At 36.3% G+C, this 21,619-nt stretch overlaps 1 protein-coding gene across 2 annotated transcripts in view; it reads right to left on the bottom strand.

Moving 5' to 3' along the window:
* Positions 1-18,664, bottom strand: part of LOC132115455 (solute carrier family 12 member 5-like) — a 39,234-nt gene extending 20,570 nt beyond the window's left edge. Inside the window, exon 1 of one of the 2 annotated variants that reach the window (XM_059523941.1) lies at positions 18,350-18,664. In XM_059523941.1, the coding sequence (XP_059379924.1) occupies positions 18,350-18,404 (55 nt within the window). In that variant the 5' untranslated portion in view covers positions 18,405-18,664. The remainder of the gene's footprint in view (positions 1-18,349) is intronic. The other variant, XM_059523942.1, reaches the window with a different exon arrangement.
* Positions 18,665-21,619: the final 2,955 nt, after the last annotated feature.

Below are 21,619 nucleotides of genomic sequence, written 5' to 3'. Positions count from 1 at the left end.
AGACTGTCTTTCATATTTGTCTTTGTCTGACTTCTACAGTTTTGGCTCTCTGTTGAGCTCACAATCTGTTAGAATATGGCTTCAAAATAAATGTTAATGGTCAGAGTTGCCAGAGTGATAATTGTAACAGTGATAGTTCAATATCAATATTTAATATGAAAGCATACAACTATATAAAACAACAATAAAGCCAAGCAATAAAAAGTTAAAGCCCTAGTGTACCATGTAAGCAAAAAAAAAATCAAAAACTACAAATAAACAGCCATGTTGCTCAGATCCATCTGTTAATATGGGACTGTTCAGTGAAATTAAGACAGCACTGCACTCGTTCCCTCTAAGCACCTTTGCCTTTCAATAATCCACAGTTTTAAAATCTGCTTTTCAAAGCCCATTTCTGCTCATGACATCAAAGTAATCTGCTTTTCAATTTTTTTTATGTTTTGCCTGCCTCTTTTCTTTTCTCGTCCACTTGTGTGTTAACATTCAGTATTTAGTACTTCATAACACATTTAGTACTTCATAACTCTAAATATTTATGGTGTGTAGGATCCATGTGCTGACTCTTATGACAAAGAAGTACACTCCAGCACATATTATGGACACACTTATTTTGTATTTATACACTTATTATTAGATACAACATTAAAAATTTTTATTTTTTCAATTAAATGAAAATTTTTACAGTTAAATTGTATATAAAATGCAATTACCGGTAGTTGAACTTAGCAATGCTTTCTTGACCCACTTAAGTTGGACTTAAGAATGTCTTTATGATTCATTTCATAATACTCATATAATTTAATGTAATTTCTATTGAAACTGGTGTGTCATGCACATTTGTTATGATAAAGTTGCAATTTAGCTACGTACATTTAAAAAATATTAACTTTATAGTTTAATCAAGTACTTTACATGGGATTTATTATGTTAGTCAACGCATCAAAATAAGTGTACTACTTTGAAGCATGACAGAAGATTATCATTATATATATATATATATATATATATATATATATTAATAATTCATTATTATATATATATTAATTATACATTTATTTTCTTCATCACAAGGGGAAATACCCAAAATATTATTATTATTATTTAATTCTGATAAACCCAAAGGCCAGAAGTGGGCAAAAGTAGGTCTATGCAGAGACCATAAAGTGTCAATGAATCCAGTTTAGATGACCAGGGCTTCAAGCTATTTTGGGCCCAGCCCCTTAAAGAACTTGATCTGAGAGCCTATAAATTCCCTGAGGCTGAATGTCATCTTTGTCAGCTGCTGAATTGAAGCACCTTTATCTAACTGAAGGAGAGAGAGCAGGTGTTTGAGAAGCCTGCAGAATTGGTTAGCTTGTGTCTCGAGCTCCTCGAGGCTGATTATATCAGGCTGTGCTGCTGTGTGGAGCTACCTCAATTCCCTTCACAATTGATCAGCAGAGATAGCCAGCCTGAGACAGAAGGAGTGGGATGGAGGCTTCAGTGTCCTCTCTGCATGCTAGGGTTGTGGTGGGCAACTGAAAACCGAATTTGATGAGAAACAAGCTTTCTTTTAATACATGGCTACTGGCCAGTTTGCAGTTGGTGATGGTTTTCATCCCACTCCACACATCCTTCATGTTGTTCTGACTAAGTTTGCAATCATGCTTGTGCTGTTATCATTTCTTCCCTTCCTCAAGTAGCATTTTCATATTTTCCTGTATCCTCTTTGCCTCCTTTTGTCTTCAGACCACCATCTTTTGGCTCAGCAGGTCCTTCAGATCTTAAGTGATTCATGTTTTGTTGTTGTGGAAGACAACATGATCCTCACGAAAGTACCTCTGTGTCACTGTATGACTCATAGAGCACGTCTTATTTGGTTTACTTCAAGAACTACTGTAAAGCCTCCTCTACTTCCATTTTGTCCTGGTCGTAACAAGACCTTGTTATGGTCAGTTTGCATTAAGGGAAAGATGCTGCATCCAGGAGTGCTAGAATCATATTGGATCTTCTAGTTCTTGTTGGGTTCACTCACAGATGAGAAGTCTTTGATTTGTTTGATTGATTATATTTGATCATTGACTATGTTGCTTCCTCAGTACATAGTATAAATTATCATAAAAGAGAGAATAATTATCTTTTATAATCCACTGCCTGTTGTTTATAAGAAATTATTAAACATATTTGCGCTTGTTGTTTTGGATTCGGCTTATAAAGCGATCCAGTTCATGGAGTTAATAAACTTGAACTGTCTGGGAAATTATAGCCTTGTCCTTATCAGCACAATGATCTACTAGTTCAGCAAAAGGAGTTATTTCGGCCCTAGTTTTGTCAGATCTAGACAGAAAGTGGGAGCAGAACATAAAGACAGCATTAGGGTCAATCCTGGAATAGACGGAGTGAAAGAAATAACCCAAACAGGATTAAGCACCAGACTTCCTGTTTGTAACACAGATCTCTTTTCACCGTGATATTGGGTCACATCCCTTTAGTCTCGAGTAAAGTAGAAAAGAAACCAGTGATTGTATAAAAGATACCACTGTTAACTAAATAACCACTGATCCTCAGATTCAGGAGCTTTGATGACAAAGGACAGTTAAAGACCTGATATATTAAATATGGAATGAGATTATGTTTACTCAGCTGCAATGAGAGCTGAAAACATGGCTTTATTTTAGAGAAAACCCGTGGAGAAATAGAGACATTATAAGAGAAAAGCTTTAGGCATGTCACCTATCTTTCACAGTTCTCAAGTGTACTTAATGCTGCAGAAATTAACCTAGGGAAAATGATACTTCTGAAAGGTCTGTTTTGGTGCGTATCTTTTAAAAGCTTCTCCTCTCAGTTGTTGGACTGAATATAGAAGCATTTATCCTCAAGCAATAAGTGCTGATTCATGGAGCCGGCAATGTGGTCTTGGTGACAAAGAAAGTAACACTTTGCCAAATGGCTTAATCCAAACAAACTTAATGGCGGAAGGCTTGAGTGTGGGCAAAACATCTAAACTGTCTGAATTCACGAGCACAGAACTGGACATATGGTGGACATTTGTCTGAGAAGCCCTCTAGCGTGAGAAGACCAGAAGTCATTTATCTCACGTCTTAAGCTTGTGTGTACTGTATGTGCTATGAATGTCTTAAGGGGGATCTAAATTAGTGTTTCAGAGCCAAGCGCTGAATAGTCTAGCAGCATCAAGATATCTGACTATCGTGCTGGTTCACAAACGTTTTCAGGCTGGGGACCACCTCACTTCACAAAAAAAAAAAAAAAAGTCTTATTTTAAACCTTTTGTAGAAAACAATATCGTTAAATTTATTTTATTTTTTACTTTTTGAAATGTTTGCATTTATTTAATTAAAGGCTGGACTATACAACAAACTTTGTATTATGCTCCTATTATGCTCTTTTACAAGGTCTTGATTTTGTTTTGGGGTTGCACTAGGACATGCTCTCATACTAGGCTGTTCGAAAAACACATTATTTTCAACATTTTATATTATTACAACACATCTCCCTCCAGTCTGGCTTGAAAGGCTTGATTGGTTCCTTTAACAAATGAAGGCCCGCCTTCTGAAATACAAAATGTGTTGTGATTGGTTACCTGGGCCAGTGTGTGTTGTGATTGGCAGCACTCGGCACCTGGCCGGAAAATGTCATGCCTCTTACCATGACCGCCTGCTGCGATCTTCAGTGTAAATATTGCATCAAAATCTAATTAATTTCACCTTGATTTAAACCTGGATGATTGTAACCACTCAAAGTCTGCCTTGGGAAACCTAGCTTGTCTCCCACATAGTGATAACACTCGTTGCCTTCTCTAGTGCAGCTCAACCAGGTCTCGACCCATTCTACTGTATTTGTGATTTCACAAATCCCAGAAAATATGCATTGTAGTCCAAACGAGTTGTTCGTTGTAGTTTTTGAAAAGTGAATTCTGTTAAATAAAATATCTCCTTTTGAATTGGACTTTGAACTTTGAAGATCTTTTTTTATGCTCAAACAGCGACTAACTAAAGTTGAAAAAGTGAAAAAGCATAATAGCACCACTTTAAAATCTGAACAGGTTTTAAAATGTTACAGGCATCATACACTTACCGACTTTATAAAAGACACAGAGGAAAAACTGTCCATCATTCACTAAATGACTGAGGATCACACACTAAAAGACTTTTGAGTGAAAGTGACATGACATTCAGCCAAGTATGGTGACCCATACTCAGAATTTGTGCTCTGCATTTAACCCATCCAAAGTGCACACACACAGCAGTGAACACACACACTGTGAACACACACCCGGAGCAGTGGGCAGCCATTTATGCTGTGGCGCCCAGGAAGCATTTGGGGGTTTGATGCCTTGCTCAAGGGCACCTAAGTTGCAGTACTGAGGGTGGAGAGAGAACTGTACATTGCACTCCCCCCACCCACAATTCCAGCCGGCCCGAGACTCGAACTCACAACCCTTCGATTGTGAGTCCGTCTCTCTAACCATTAGGCCACGACTTCCCTGTTGTTGTGACTTTTAAGTTGTTCCGATCACAACAAACTTGCTAGGAGACAAAGGCAAACAATATGTGTAAAATCGGCTCAGTCTGTGACCATCATTAACTAAGAGATTTTCTATTAAATATGTCAACTCTAATCTGCAGACTGGCTCTGGCTTTCACCAACTAGCATCGACTTATCCAAACTGTAAATCAGGGGGAAATCAGGTCAGAAATCATTTAGTGTATTCCAGCTTTAAAAATACAGTTATATTATTATAAATTATAATAAAACTTTAATATCTTAATATTTATGCTGATTAGAATTTTGCGTAATGCAACAATACCCAAAGCACACAAGTAAATCAACTAAAGAATGGCTAAAAAGAAGAAAAAGAAGTGTTTTTAACCTAAGCAATCCAGAAATAGTGATAAACTAAAACAGATTTGTGGAGAGGGAAGGTAGATCTACAACATATACAAAATTCAAAGGTTCACTTGCTTTTTCACCTTCACTGTGAATGACTGTTTGTGTGTCATTAGTACAGACATATAGTGCTTGTCTTGTTCAACTAAGATCATAATCGATGCAGAAATCCAGGTATTTTCAAAGGGTTCACAAACAGTACACAGGCTCTTTCATTCTTTACTTGTCTGTTTGCAGTGTGCTATTAAAGACAAAGTCAAAAGGTTCTGTGCAACAAAGGCAAGCTTTTTTCTGTGTCTAAATCTCTAGTTGTTCACAGTCTTTGCCCTCAAATCCTTTGTGTAGTGTGTGTAAACATTATTGACACAGACCTTCATGTTCCCCGAGGAGAGCTCACCACCAATTCACTGACTCAAGCCTTACATAACGACTGTCCAGACCACAAGTCAGAAGTGCAGAGAGGACCGCAGCTGTGTGTGTAGACCACAGCCACAGGCAGCACTGCAGCTGCAGAGATCCTTCAGCACTGCCATTACAATCAATGTGAATCAGTGTAGCCAAACAAACAATATATGTGTGTATACAGTACATATTTGCATATTCTGTGATTGAACTGTTACAGCATAGCCAGTAGTAATGGGTTTTATTCCTCAATTCCTCAAATTCATTGCTTGAATGCACTTTAAGCTGCTGTAGATAAAATGTCTTCTAAATGAAAAATGTATACCGTACACCAAGTCAGAATATTACTAGCAAGTTTTAAAGCATTGTGATGCCTGAATATAATACAAAAGTTGCCGTTTTATGTCAAGATTGATTCAAAAACTCAAGAACTATGCTTAAAAATGCTTTCCATAAGGCATTTCAGAAAGTCTGTTAAACAATTATTTTGGAGTTCATTAGAGGACATAGTTGATGTGGCTTACTCAGCTGCTATAGACTACAGTATATAAAGATCTATAAATCTATAAAGATGTACACTACAGATCTATAAAGCTGTCTATGACTTACCTAAATGGTTCATCACTACAGACTCAATAAGGTAATATACCAATGTGAAACAGAAGTACACTTAAGCATACTTTTTTCTATATTTCTATTTAAATATAATTTAATGCAGCACACCAGGCCCAAACCATGATTATACCACTACCTCCATGTGATGGGTTAAAGTTCTTATGCTGGAATGCAGTGTTTTCCTTTCTGCAAACATAACACCTAATTAAAACTCACTGATTGAAACACCTCCGAACAGATGGATTCTCATTTCACCTTCAAATTAACAGCTAAACCTAGAGATTCACATACTTTTGCCACTCACAGACATTATACTGGATCATTTTTCAGAAAAAAATATATTACAATGTATATATTTTGTCTCAATTTGTTTGATTGGGTTCTCTTTGTCAAGTTTCAGGACTTGAAATTCTGATGATCTTTTGAGTCATATTTATGCAAAAATATAGAAAATTCAAAGGGTTTCACAAACTTTCAAGAAGGACTGCAAGTTGTCATGCAACCTAAAACAATGTGTTTCATGTGGGAACATTAAACAATTGTAAAAGTTTAGTTAGGTCTGTAAAGGAACAGTGATGAAAGTCTCCTCAGGTACACTTAAATGGCCATATATTCCATTGATACATGTATTATATAATCTGCATATAATCTGATAAGATTTGAAATACACTACAAGTGCACATTCAATACTATTAAGCACACTTAGTTTTCACAAAGCTCTGGCTCACTGCAGACCTACAGAACCATGTTCTCTAGAGTACAGACCAATAAGGCTCACTACAAAATAAAAGCTGCTTCAGATATTGTACAGGAATAGGACAATTTGATGTGATAATGAAATTCCACTAAATATGGGTTCATTTAAGTAGCAGATTGTTTAAAACACCAGCAAAGACTAGATAAGCACAGGTTGTGTCTCTCACGTGGAAGATTTATCCCAATTGCACAGTTTACAATAGCTTTCAAAGGCTTTACTAGAAGTTTAGGATTATCCCACATGCAGAATTGGTGACCGTGACATTCCATTTATTGCATTAATTTCAGTAAATAGGCCACCTGAATGTAAGCACACACGTACAAAGCCACGTGCAAACACACGGCCACAGCTGTCAGATTCATTTCTGCAGATATCTTCCGCCCGGGGTACTGACACACAAAGTGGTGCAGAGCTGCAAAGGTGCTGCTGTTGGCCTGAGTAACGTCTCCTCCCTGCTTTTCTCTGTCTTCAGCTTCCTCCCACTCTTGCTCTCTGTCGCAGACTCTTTGATGAAATCCCCCAGCTGTCTCACACTGCAGTCTGCCACCTTTCATTCACGCTCCTTATCTGAACAGATTCATGGCCATATAAAAGTCCCTGCTGTACTAGAGCAATCTGAATACTTTACAGCATCGGTGCTCTGACGCAGCAATTTTTTAACACTTACAGCAGAGAGCGGTGCAATGTCAAATCTGGATTCTGAACATCCCTTAATGTCTAGGTTCATCGCTCCCAAGACTTGCATTGACTTAGAGATGACACAGCATGGGAGTAAAGGGGGAACAGTCATTCTGAATTAAATCAATGGTTGCCGAAGGACAAGCAAAATGTTGCCAGGGAACAGGTTGCTTAGTAACAACGAGGAGTTGAATGGAATTCAACGGCTTAATCGCAGCATACCTTTACTAGCCCGTCGAACCAGTACTTCAATGCAACAAGGTTAAACATCCACCCTGAGAATATTTATTTGCAAATTGATGCAAAAGAAAAAATGATGCACTTTTGCCACGTTTTATTTTGAATAGCATTTCATAGCACCTTAAAGACAATGTAGTGTGACTTGATTTTACACAAATTATACAGTCACATTTTTATCCTCTCGCAGAACTTTTTTGCTGCACTTAAAAAAAAAAAAGTACAGTAACCTAAAAATGTTTTAAGTAAAAAAAAAAAAAAAAGTTTAATATTTGATTTTAAATAAATCAACCTGATCACATTGTTAAATATACACAATCATCTTTAAGGGTAGAAATAGAAAAGGTAAAAACTGAATACTGTTGCTTTTATTAATATTTTGATTCTATATGTGCATTATAACTCCAAAAGTTTTAAAAAGGAGAAATCTGATGCTTACTAAACCTGAATTTATTTGATCAGCAATAGAGTAAAAACAGTATTATTGTGAAATTTTAATTTAAATCAACTGTATTTGTGTCAATATAGTGTAAAATGCAGTTTATTCCTGTGATCAAAGCTGATTTTCAGCATCATTACTCCAGTCTTCAGTGTCACATTATCCTTCAGAAATCATTCTAATATACTGATTTGCTGCTCAATAAACATTTATTATTACTATCAATGTTCAAAGCAGTTGTGCTGATTAATATTTCTGTAGAAACTGTGCTACATTTTTTTCCATTAAAAAAAAACAACAACAAAAAACAGCATTTATTTGAAATCTTTTGTAACATTATATATTTTTAATGTGGCTTTTGATCATTTTAATTTATCCTTGTTTAATAAAACTATTAGTAAACTACCTCAGTACATCTGAAGACTGAAATTAAATGTAATTATCTATATAATACTTGCACCTCACATATATCTAGAAATTAACTTATCTATTCTACATCTTATTACTTCTATAACATTGTGACTAGGTGGGCCAAGTTGCTGAATACTAAATGGAATTCATATGCAGATGTGGGCAGTTGAATGTTAATATGTTCATGGTTGTGATGTCTATTTCAAAAGAGCAAGACAAATCCTGTGTTCCACAGCTCCATTTAAACTATCCTTGTAAAGTTATATGACTGTGCATTTGAAGATACTTATGAAAAGACATCATAGTGCTGGGTAAATGAAAGGCCAAGACTGACCCACTGTACAGCCAAACTTTAAATCAAATCAAAGTCTCTCCAGAACTGATATACAGCTATTGACACCCACAGACAGCTATTAATACAATAAGCCAGGCTAAGCGTCTCTCTCTCTCTCTCTCTCTCTCTCTCTCTCTCTCTCTCTCACCCCCACAGGGTCACTCTTAGTGTGGATCAGATTTAATCTCCCATAATGGCTCGTCTGGCACTGACATTGCATTCTCCTGCAGTCCATTCCAGCATCTCCCATCTATTCTATTCTATTCTATTCTATTCTATTCTATTCTATTCTAAGCTCCCCATAAAAAAGGCATCACAGAAGTAGCATAAAAGTAGTCGTGATATTTGCGCTATGAATTTTGTAATTTACTCAAGGTGTTTTAAAACCAAACTTGTAAGACTTTCAAACTTTAAAAGGATGCATAAGAACCATAACCAAAGAGGGAGCAATAAAGCAGCTATGTATCCGATTTATAGACAAAATATTCAATCCAAATTTTTCATTGATTAATTAATCTGATTCTGAGTTGGGTTCAGCTCATTGACTCAATGATTCAGTCACAAAGGTTAGTCGCCCAATGGAGGGGAACATTATCAGCCACTCAGCCACAATTCATTTCTGTTTTCAAATGTTTGTTATTATTCTTACTGTGTATGATTCATGCATATGCATCATTATATACAAGCATAATATATAACAAATCCTTTTTTTTTCTTTTTTAGCGGTACCAGCAACACTTGTGACATCAAGGGGTCAGAACAACCCTAAGATACAAATCCGAAAGTGTGACTGAGTATCAAAACCTATAAGCCTGTTGTTGGGGGTTCATTCAGGAATGCTCTCTGACCTTCACCGTCCATGCACCTGCACACACACACATACACACCCCTCTCTCTCTAGAGAGTTCCCTGAAGCTTAAGCTGTCTGTCAGTGGAGTCGCTCTTATTATAGGACAATTTCTATGACAAGATCCTTAATTGTGCATACAAGCACACAAGCAATACACACTGACATGCAAACACTCAAACCTTTCCTAATGGTTTTTTTTTCTTGTTGTTGTTAAACTGAACACATGAATGCATGAAAAGGTTGGAAAGAAATTAAGACTTGGTTCCAATTCAGTAAACAAACAAACAAACAAACAAACAAACAAACAAACAGACAGACAGACAGAGATGGCATTTAGCTCAGCAAACACAGATCTCTATCTTTTTCTCTCCATGCAATCTGACCTACATAGTGGTGCATGGTGCATGCAGCTGCTACAAGAATACACATGCACACACAATCAGATATGCATGTAATGCACCAGACATAATGTGCATTCATGATTAAAATCCACAAGATTCATTCAGCTTTTCCATCACTATTGTGATTCCTTCAAACATAAAGTATTCTGCATGGAGTCACATGAATTATGTGATTTGCTGCTTATCTTAATTACCACTGTTGAAAACATTTAAGTTATGCTTAATATGTTTGTAGTAACCATGATGTCAAATGGTTTAACAAAATAATATCCATTCAATCAAACAAAGAAACAAACAGGGAAGGGGGTGCAACAGACATATTATCAATAATTTACAATCTGAAAGAGAGAAATAAAAAGGTCTTTACTACATATAGTTCGAAATGCTGAAAGAAAAACATTGGTAGCATTAAAAGTACCAGGTTTAGCCACGTTAATTCGTGCCGTTGTACATTCACAGGCCACTATCCCAAGGAGGCTATGAATCCAAAATGTTTTTGCAAGAATCTGCATTTTCATGGGTCAGTATGCGGGACAGTCTGAGACAGTCTTGCATACTGCTACTTAACAGGCCAGCTTACAGAGATCAGCACCCGCACAAGGAACTTCAGCCAGCTGAGCAGCTATTAAAGGTTTGTCCCACACAGTGGGAGAGCAGGACAAAGTGTTAAGAGCCAGTACTGGCAGACTTCAATGGCACACGGTGTGAAGACAGTCCTGTTAAAAGAGGACATGCTTTTGGTCAAAACACACAAACAGAGCCTCTTTTCGCACATGGGATTGGACGTCATATGTCACTGTCTTGTGCATGAACATGCCAACTGCCACAAAACCCCAGGCACAGCTCCGCTTAGAAATCTGTTGTGTCTGTGATCACGTGCCATGTCATAAATCATCTTGCCCTTGGAGATCATGTTGTCTTTATCAATAAAGCCATTCATATGCAACACAAAATGCTGTGGAAAAGGTCACTAGAGATGACTAAAGATTAAACTGTCATGCAACATTAATGCTGACTGCAAAAACAAACTTCTAATTACATTATTACTGTGTAAAATCGAGCGTGATTTATGCTGATTAGAACAATATGAATGTCAAGGTCAAAAATGTGCAATACTGCTGTTGCTTTGCATATATTGCATGGAGAAAGCATGACTCTACATGCAAACACACACAATGCCAAGAGTATAAAAGACTGACATGTGTAGACCATTAAGCCATCAAAAATCTCATAAATAAAATCCATAAGAAATTCTCAACATTATCTGATAAAGGACTAAAGCACAGAAATCTACAGCAACAACTTTCCTATTTAAAGAGGATAACAAAGTAAATCGGAATGTAAACCAATGCAAATAGAGAACAGAACCAAGAGAGACATGCATAAAAAACCGGCTGAGGGATTTAATATAGTTCCAGATGAAAAAGGAAATCCCCACCCTACTCAGAAAGGAGAGAGAGAGAAAGGAAGGGAAAGAATAGCAGATTAAGAGAGAGAGAAATGGAGAAAGCATACAGTGCGCTTGGGGTGAAACTGACTCATCCAGCAGTCACAGGGACAGCATGTACCATTTCTTCATTTCCATCTCTGCTCTGAAGGTAATTTCTTGTTCTCAGCAGTGTATGGACAAATGTGACTGAATATCTGAATATCAGCTGTTTTAAAGCCAAGCAGTTGCTTCGGTATAGTCATATTATCAACATTTCTGAGAGATTTCATAAAAAAAGTTTCATTGTCTATTGTCAATTCACATTTCATAGAGAAGCCACTTTCAAACCAGCAGCTTTCTGTTGGTTAATGCAGCAAATTCGTTTGACCAACTAGAACTTGCTGCAAAATCTTCATAGGGAAATCGTTTACCCTCATGTGACATTACCAAACTAACCTTTACCTTAAAATAACTACCTTTTATGAAAATATACAAACAATGGTAAATGCAACCACACCTTCAGAGTAAAGAGTACTGGCATTTTGTTGCTCAATGAATGAGTATTTTTGAATGAATAAGCTGAGAGAATGATTTAATGACTCAGAAATGTGAACTGACATATATTACTCTTATTATTTCTGACAGAGAAAGATATGCTAAAAATAGAAATAGTATACTAGTGTGTGGAGCTGAATTCAGCATTCAGAAAATCTTTTACTGTACTTCATTCCTGTATCAGAGTTTTTGAACATCACTAATGCACAAACTGACAGTCTTAAACCAAGAAACAGAGACAAATGATGTGATCCAAATAGGGAAAGTCCCCAGTGCTGATGGGCTGTTATATCAGTAATTTGGGAATACTGCATCATTAGATTTAAGGACCAGAATTATCTGTCTATTTATCTGAATAATCAGAAAAGACAGAAAATAATGCATGAACAGAATTAGGAATTCAAACTAGCATCATCTGCATGAGAATCACAGCTCAAGGTGTACCCCACACTTTAATTTTAATTGTGGGGTATGCAAGAATAATTTCATTACTTCTTCAAGGACACTGCCTACTATGATTTGGCCTTTTAGAGTGAAACTTAATTAATTCTTAATTTACTGCAGGAATGTGAAAATAAAAAGAGCAAACACCCATACCTCACAGAGTCATGAAGCTTAGACACTACCTCCAACCATCAGAAGCCCCAGACAGACTTCATTCTTCTCAATCCAGTGGACACAAATAAAGAGACTCTTGAGGGTATATTTGTGTATGTGTGCTTCTATACATAGGATTAAAAAAATGTGTAGATTAACAGCACTACATTCTGTAATCTGCAGTCACTCAAGGCCGAGATGTGTCACTCACTCTTCTGTGGACATGACATGTAGTGAGTGTTCATGCATAACCAGCAAATCAAATACAGAGAGTGTGTGCTGCCAACTCTCTATGGCTACTTTCACAACTTCACACAGTCAGTGTTTGAGAATGAGTAACATGACCTTAAAAATAAGTGATTCTTCAGTTGTCCTGTTCTTACAATAGAAGCATGTGTGTGTGTGTGTGTGTGTGTGTGTGTGTATGTGTGTGTATATATTGTGACGAGTGGGGCGGGGCCGAGAGCCGTGGGATCAGGAGCGAGGCCGGTGGAGTGATTGGAAATGAGCGACACCTGCTCGACCCACCGATCTCGAGTCCCACGGAGGAGATGGAGGGATATAAAACAGGAGCGACGACAGTGAAGGAGGATAGAGGACCAGGCCTGGGTTTTATTTTGTGTTTGGTTTTTATTTGTGCGCGTCAGTCGTCCGTGAGGGGCTGACGCGCTGTTTTGTCTTTATTTTGTAATTAAAGTTTATATTTGATTGTCCGCCGGTTCCCGCCTCCTTCTTCCCGATGATTATGAAGGTTTAATCCGTTACATATATATATATATATATATATAATTTTTGTTTTTATTTCCATACAGAAATATATATATATTAAATTCATAATTTTAAAACCTAGGTCCCTTTGCATACCCAGTAAAAGTTAAACCTTCATTTCTTGTAGTCACTGGAAGAAGTGCCAGTACTATCACTGGTCCCTGTTCAAAAAGATTTTGTGCATGGTGCTCCCTGTTACGTATATAATGCAGTTTCTTTATAACTAACCAGTGTCTTAACAGAACCAACACGTGATTAACCTTCATATAACTTCTAAACTGCATGAAGTCTCATCACTCCTTTTCTCTTCAGACTGGTGTTGCTGTTCTTTTCTTATACATGTCTCACCTCACCGCCTCTGCCCTCCCCTCTGTTCTCACCCTAAAATGGCTTCCCAGGCACCTGCTAGAGACCAATGGCCATGGCAACTTTACAAAACCATCCATCAAGGGCAAATACATCAGCAGGATTACAGGAGGGCATATAAAAATCCTTTATGTGGCATTAGGGAAATATGCTTACATAATGTGTGGTCTTTTGCAGTGACATAATACTCACTACACTGCCACAATTACATAAGAACTACATCCCCCTGACCCTAAAAGACATGAATTACACACCTACCCCATGACTTATGTTTGCGGTCATTTTTATTTCCTAATATGTAAATCATTTTTACATTTGAAATCGAAATTCATTTGAATACAAATTAAAAAGCAGTTCTGCATCCTGCTTGCTACCTAAAATATAACCAATTCAGTTATGAATTTCATATGAGCCTGAAACATACAAAATGCTAATTAAGCTACTATAAAAGACAGCACTCACTATAAATAGAACTGAATCTTTAAAATGAGGTAAACATAACCAGATGTTCTTAAAAGATAAATCACAACCAATTATCACAACAGTCTACTTGTCAATGAATACAATAGCCACCCAAATATATTTTTGTTCATAAACATCTGACACCAACTCTGCATGGATCTAAGCAATGAGCTTACAGGAAATATATTTTTCATGCCCGCCTTTTTGTAGCTTGTCATTATTGTGGCAGCTTGTCTGTCAAACACACTCACACTGCGAGCTTGAGATGCTGCGGATTGATTTGCTGAGAGTAGCTGTTGTTAACACATGACGTGTTGATTAAAACCTTACATCAAACACTAATCTTGTGTTCTACTGAATGTTTATCAAGGTAATGCCACAGTTATGAATAACCTGCAGTGAAGTGCAATAGTATTTACTAGCATCGGTGTCATATGAGAGAGTGTTATAAATATATTTTTATGTGTATGTTTATGAGGTAACATTGAATGGTGCTGTTTATAATGTAGCAGAATTCATAGTCAGGGTTTATGTATGGAGTATTACATTACATTATGAATACTGTATGTTTTGACATAACTTATGGCTTCTGGCAGTTCCTTTTTCTCAAAGAGAGAGTGCAAGGAACCTGAACATGCATTTAAATTGGTTCTATCTAACTCAAAATATTTTTTACATGACTGAATCAACCTGAATGCATTAGGTTACACCAAGGAAGTCATGTTAGGAAGAAATTGTTGGTTATATAATTCTTATAGTAATGCCCAAGCAATTAAGTTTGCTTAAGAACAAATAGTTCTGTCTTGTTCTTTTAGTGTCTGTGTGGTTTTTGAGGACAGCTAGTGCTCTAGATGTTCCTAAACTAGGGTGGTCCTGTTATGTTTTAATGTGTCTGCGGCTGTTAAAACAGGTCTGTGCCATCTGGCCTGATGTTCACTTGACCTGAGACTTCACCACAAGGACAAGCAGCTATCACGCTCTACTCAGAATACTCTTAATATATTTATTTTCCATCTTCCTGTGTTCTCCTTCTTACACTGCAGTATATATAATTAAGCCACCCATAACGTATTAATAAGAAACACACACACACACACACACACACACACACACACACACACACACACACACACACACACACACACCAAATGCTTGCAGTAATTATGATTTATACTTTATTTTATTTTATTAGTATTAAATGATTTCTGAAGGATCATGTGACACTAAAGACTGAATTAATGCTGACAATTCAGCTTTGACATCACATGAATAAACTACATTAAAAAAAATCAAATATAAATGGTTATTTTAAATGCTAATAATATTTCACAGCTTTATTGTATTTTTAATCAAATAAATCCAGCCTTAGTGATAAAGTTAAAAAAAAAAAACATTTAAAAAATCTTATTTATACAAAGATAAATGCTTTTCGGTGTCTTTAAACTGAACCTGTTCAAACCATGGTGAGAAAAGTTATCTATCATTTGGAGCTGTGATTTAATAGGGTCTTTATTTTTCTGCTGAAGGCCATCAACAATTAATTTCCTTCTGCCTCCTATCCAATTTCTCAACTAATATAGTCCAGCCTTCTACACTGCTAACAAATGCCAAAGATCACCGGTGTCATAATGCAATCTCAAACCTCATTATCCACTGAGAGAAAGCACCTCAGGTCCGAAATGATCCGGTGCGTCAGGCTACTCTATGAGCGATGTAACTGCATTGTTACAGTGATTGTCATTAGAACGCACATTATCTGTGAAACTGCTGAAGCTTGTGACTGAAGTCAGCATTTCACACAATGCTGCTTGGCTGTTAACTGATAAATTCATTAGAATGAAGATCTTCATTGAAAATTCAATTCTTTTCACTGAAAATTAATAAAGCTGACAAGTCTGTGATTTTAAGATCATGTCAGATGGTGATATAGTGAAATAAATATTTACAGCCAAACGTTTTCAGTTTGTACATGGTTGCAAGAAAATGAATTTAAAGTGGAATTCTTGTTGCTTTTGATGAATGGCTATTTTTTCAAGAAATGCAAATCTTAAGAAAGCTTGAAGATATGGACCATATGAGATATGATACCTAAAAGGTATGATACCTAAAAAAAAAAAAAAAAAAAAAAATTCTGGGTAGAAGAAGATTATAGACAAAATTAGACAAAAGAAGATGATTAAACTAAATAATTGCAGGTAAAGTGAATATGAAATAGAATATTGTGATTTTGTTTTGTTAAAACTTACACACCAACATTTTTAAATAAAACATTTAGGCTTTAAAAAGGTTGAATTTATTTCTATATTTATTTACACTGATCTTAACATATTGAAAAATAATTTTGTAAATGAAGTCATTCTACTTCAAAATTTCATTTAATTCAATGTTACTAGCCATTTGCTATTATTTGTTAAATGTATTAAACATTTCTGAGGGGAAATTGTTTCACCACCAATTTTGTCAGTGAATATATATTTGTTTGTTCATTCATTACCATTCAATTATTTCATTGTTTAATAATATTGAACGTAATTTAGTTTACATTTAAGAGAGAATTATGCCTGCTTTGTATTTCCCCCTGAATGAGAATGACAGAACAAGACTGTTTTGGGACAGCTTTAGCTGGTGAGCTTCCAAGCATGAATTTTATGACCAAATAGACATTAGTACCACTGCAGTACTGTCCCTACCCCCTGATGGGAGGAGTAGAGAGAATTCAGGGCAGCACTGGAAGGAAGCGAAGCAGAGAGAGAGAGTGAGAGAAACCCTTTGAAAAGAAGCTAAAGCTATAATGCAGCAGTCTACAGGCAGCTCTACTCATGTCTACACGAAACAGATCAGTCCGTCAGTGATAGATGGCCCAGAATGGGTTTGCATTCACAATGGTTTCAGAACCACGGAGAGCTCCACTTAAACCAGCAGTTCAATCAGCTTTCATTTCAGCACCACGGACAGAGTCTCTGCTACAACCACTGAAATCCAATCATGACACTTATACGACGGTGCATTTAATAAGAGAGCTATTCGCTCAACAGCCTCAATTTGTAATGTGTGTGTGAAACACACACAACGTTTCAGCACTCATAATGAGTGTAGGTTCTGCTGTACTGCAGGGGGCTGATAAGAACGCATGCGAGAAGAGGTCAGGTACAAGCTAATTTAATTCTTCTCTCATAGGCAGCATCTGAGCTGTACCTGTAGGCACGAAGCTCTTTTATTGACGGGGATCTTGCATCTAAGACCTTCTTCCCCTTTTCCAAGAGGTTAACGACATGAAATACACAGAAGGTCTGCTTTTGTTAAAACACTCCAATTATTCCAATTATTCCCAATGATCTTCTAAGAAACAGGGAGGCGAATCCACTGCCTGCGGAAAATAAATAAGATTAAGCAACAGAGAGACAGAGTGAGAAAAGAACAGACAAGCAGAAGAGCTTGACAGAGGCACAGTGTCGTCCTACACTGTAATAAAAAAAATCTATAGAAAATTTTACTGGTACTGGTAATTTTTTGCAAGCAGATCTTCAGTTAATTTTAACCCTAAAAGCAACACAATCAATACAATATGCAAGTCAAAATATGGGTAAAATGCCTCATACTCTGTAAAAAACGATTTTTCAGTCTATTAACAGAAGATTAGACATGATTTACAGTCTTTTTCAGGGTGTATTCATGTTATATTTAGAAAATCTAAACACACTTATACACTGCTGTCAGTACTTCCTCCGACAGACACAGAAAGCATTATCATTCTCCTCACAGCAACCTTGCAGCACGAGCCTTTGCCAAAGCTGCATACACACACACACACACACACACACACAAATTTACAACCATATAATTATTTTGAATGCTTCTCTGCCACATGCACACAAACACAAAAGCATCACTGATTATGAGAACAAGAATATTTGCAATCCTTTTCTGACATGTTGTATCTCCCACACACACTGACAAGCAGTTTTCAGTCATTGGTGCATGGTTGGTCACACACACACACACACACACACACACACACACACACACATGCTCCAGCTTGAAGTGGTACCATCACCAGTGACTGGTAAAAGGCAAATTTGCTCATCTTCTGCGTGTGCACACATACACACACACACACCACACACACACCCCCAATAGCTGTTGCAGGATCAGTCCACTCACCCTGACTGTTGGGTCCCCCATCACCCTCTTCACATTCAGTGAGGTTGTTGAGCATTTTGGAAGCTTGAGCACAGATTCCCTGCTAATGCTAACACTGCTGCTGTGTCCACCAGCCAAGGCGTGTACCAGCCTCACACGGACAGAGGAGGAGGAGAAGGCTTGTGGTTCTCTGCCTCTCTCCTCTCAAGAAAGTGAGCAGTGCTGTGCTCCGGCAGACTGGAATCCTCTCTGCGTATTGACTCTCTCTCTTTAGGAGGAGGGGTTGGTGGGACATAGAGAGGCTGCAGGGATGTAAAAGATGGAATGCACTTTTTTTTCTCTCAAACACTCACACAGCATGTCGTCTCTTTCTCTCGCTGCTTCTTTCTCTGCTACGCAACCACAGGCTGCCGCTGCCTCACCATTACATTCACAATGCAGTGATTAGGAATTGCCTTTGCTTACATATAGCATCTGTTGCAGTGTCTATATCATCACCATGTCAAACTGTGTTCATATCAGAAAAATGTCACATAAAAAAAAGACTGCAGTTGGTTGTGGTTGTTTGCCTTGAGAATTCACCAACCGCAAAAGCATCAATCTGCATTTTACATGTATTTTTGAAAAAAATGTGCAAGGCTGTAATGGCTGGTTGCTAGGTTGTTGCTAAGGTGTTCAGAGTGGATTTAAATATGTTTATATGGCAGTTCTGGTGGTTGCAAAGTTGTTGCTATGCAGTTGCTAATCTGTTCAGGATGGTTGCTAATTTGCATGTCCAATTTGCAAGTCTAAAAGTTAGAGATATTAATTTTTGTTGTCCTTCTTTGCTGAAAAGACCAGCACAGCTTGTTGTGTAATTTGCATGATTTGTTTTAGATGTCCAAAGCTTAAACAAACAAACAAGCAAATTACCCACCACCAGAAAGGGATGGTAAATTAACCACACAAAACCAACACTTAGGGTTTCCTTTTTTGGTAAAACTTCAAAAAAAGGTTTCTTAACATTAGGTAATGCAACAACTAAAATGAAAATAAATCTATAAATATAATATAATATAATATAATATAATATAATATAATATAATATAATATAATATAATATAATATAATATAATATAATATAATATAATATAATATAATATAATATAATATAATATAATATAATATAATAACAGGATTTAGGGTTTTATTTTCTTGTAACACATTTTTTTAATACTAGTTAATCCATTAGTAAACATGAAATAATTACTTTTTTATATATTGTAAAAAGGATTTGAATTTAATAAAAAAATAATACCATATAATAATTTATACAAAAATAATGGTTTATGTTAATTTCCATATTTGATAATTTGTTATATATTCATAACATTTTAAGTTGTAAAAATGAGCATTATAATACACAATAATATGAATGAAAGTCAAATTAACAATAGTATTTATAACTTTTTAATGCATTTAATACACTTTGTAAAATTAAAAAAAAAAACTATTTTTCATAGACAACACCCATATGTATTAATAATTTTAATAAACTGAACCTATTTCCTTTTCTAGAAAACTGGATTTGATATCAAAATCACACAAGGGCATCGATATTTCAATTCTACCATTTCATGACACCTCGACCTTCTGACCTAATGTTTCTATATGTGATGAAATACTTATGAGGCATAAGCCATGTAAGGAATGATCGCCAGAGGCTTTTACAGGCTCTATGTCATGCTACAGGTTGTGGAGATGCTTGTGATGTGGAAATCTTTCTGCTGTCTTTTATATACACTTTCCTTTTGCCCTCAGAGGTAAACTCCACTGAGTCTTCCTTCCTGAGAGCTTTCCATAAATACAGAGAATAAATTAAGGTATGGGAGATCTGAAAGGTTTTTTCTAAAGTGCAGGATGGTGAGAAAGGGCACACAGGAATGAGGGACACGCAAATGGTTAGACACATAAATGATAGATCTGCTCAGAGTCAGAGACAAAAATTGATGGATAAAAGCCACTGTGTGAAGCTGGAGATACAGAAATATGCGGGTTTGGAAAGCATAAAACGTTCTTATATATCCCATATGCAAGTCCAAAACGTCTGAAACCACACGGAATTTAAAATCTAATTTAAACCCAGAAATAAACAAAGTTTTTAACAATTTAAAGAAAGAAATATTATGACTTTATTCAAAAGGAAATAGAATTTATTTATAAATGGATGACATGATCATCAGGTCAGCTTGTGGAGTTCATGCAGCTCAAGTCATTATCATTATTTTTATCATTATTATTTGAATTTCTTAAGTCAAGACACTATAGGCAAGAACACTGTTGTTGTTGTTTTCCTTCACTGGTCAGTTTGGAAAGTTAAGTGGAAAGAAAACATAAAATTAACACTATGTGTTTACCTTATTGCACTTTATTCATTATTATTATTATTATTATTATTATTATTATTATTATTATTATTATTATTATTATTATTATTATTATTATTATTATTATTATTATTATTATTATTATTATTATTTTTCTGGCTGTATTTAAAAAATATATAAAAAACACCCTCTGTAAGAATCTTTGAATTTTGTTAACAAAATGAAACAAGAATTTAGAACTTGGCTTTATCCAATGTTCAGGTTTCCGTTCTGGAAATAAGTGCATAATTGATTAGACATTATCTTGTTTGCATATCAGAGCATATCAGAACACAACATTTTAGAATTTGTTTTTACATTCTAAATGTAATCAATCAAATGGGTGATTATGGTGACATGTAAATGTATTGAAATTGCTAAATGTTCTATCAAATGTTATTTAAAAAATAATTAAGAGAAACAAAAAAGTCGTGGCCTAATGGTTAGAGAGTCGGACTCCCAATCGAAACGTTGTGAGTTCGAGTCTCGGGCCAGCAGGAATTGTAGGTGGGGTGAGTGCATGTACAGTTCTCTCTCCACCTTCAATACCACGACTTAGGTGCCCTTGAGCAAGGCACTGAACCCCCAACTGCTCCCCGGGCGCCGCAGCATAAATGGCTGCCCACTGCTCTGGGTGTGTGTTCACAGTGTATGTGTGTTTTCACTGCTCTGTGTGTGTGCACTTCGGATGGGTTGAATGAATGTCACTTCACTTCACTCCACTAAAACAATCAGGGGGAAAGACACAACAATGAACCTTTGTGCAGAAAAGTGGTAATAAGGTCCAGGGTGAAGAAAGGAGATAAGATTTAGAGAAGTATTCATTGTATTCATGCAGTGAGCCTCCACTGAGTCCAGCACTTTTCCCCCTTTTCCATTTAAGTGT

This window comes from Carassius carassius, chromosome 34 (assembly GCF_963082965.1).
Source record: "Carassius carassius chromosome 34, fCarCar2.1, whole genome shotgun sequence".
Lineage (NCBI taxonomy): Eukaryota > Metazoa > Chordata > Actinopteri > Cypriniformes > Cyprinidae > Carassius > Carassius carassius.
The sequence above is the reverse complement of the archived record's forward strand: the minus strand, read 5'-3'. Positions and strand labels throughout refer to the sequence as shown.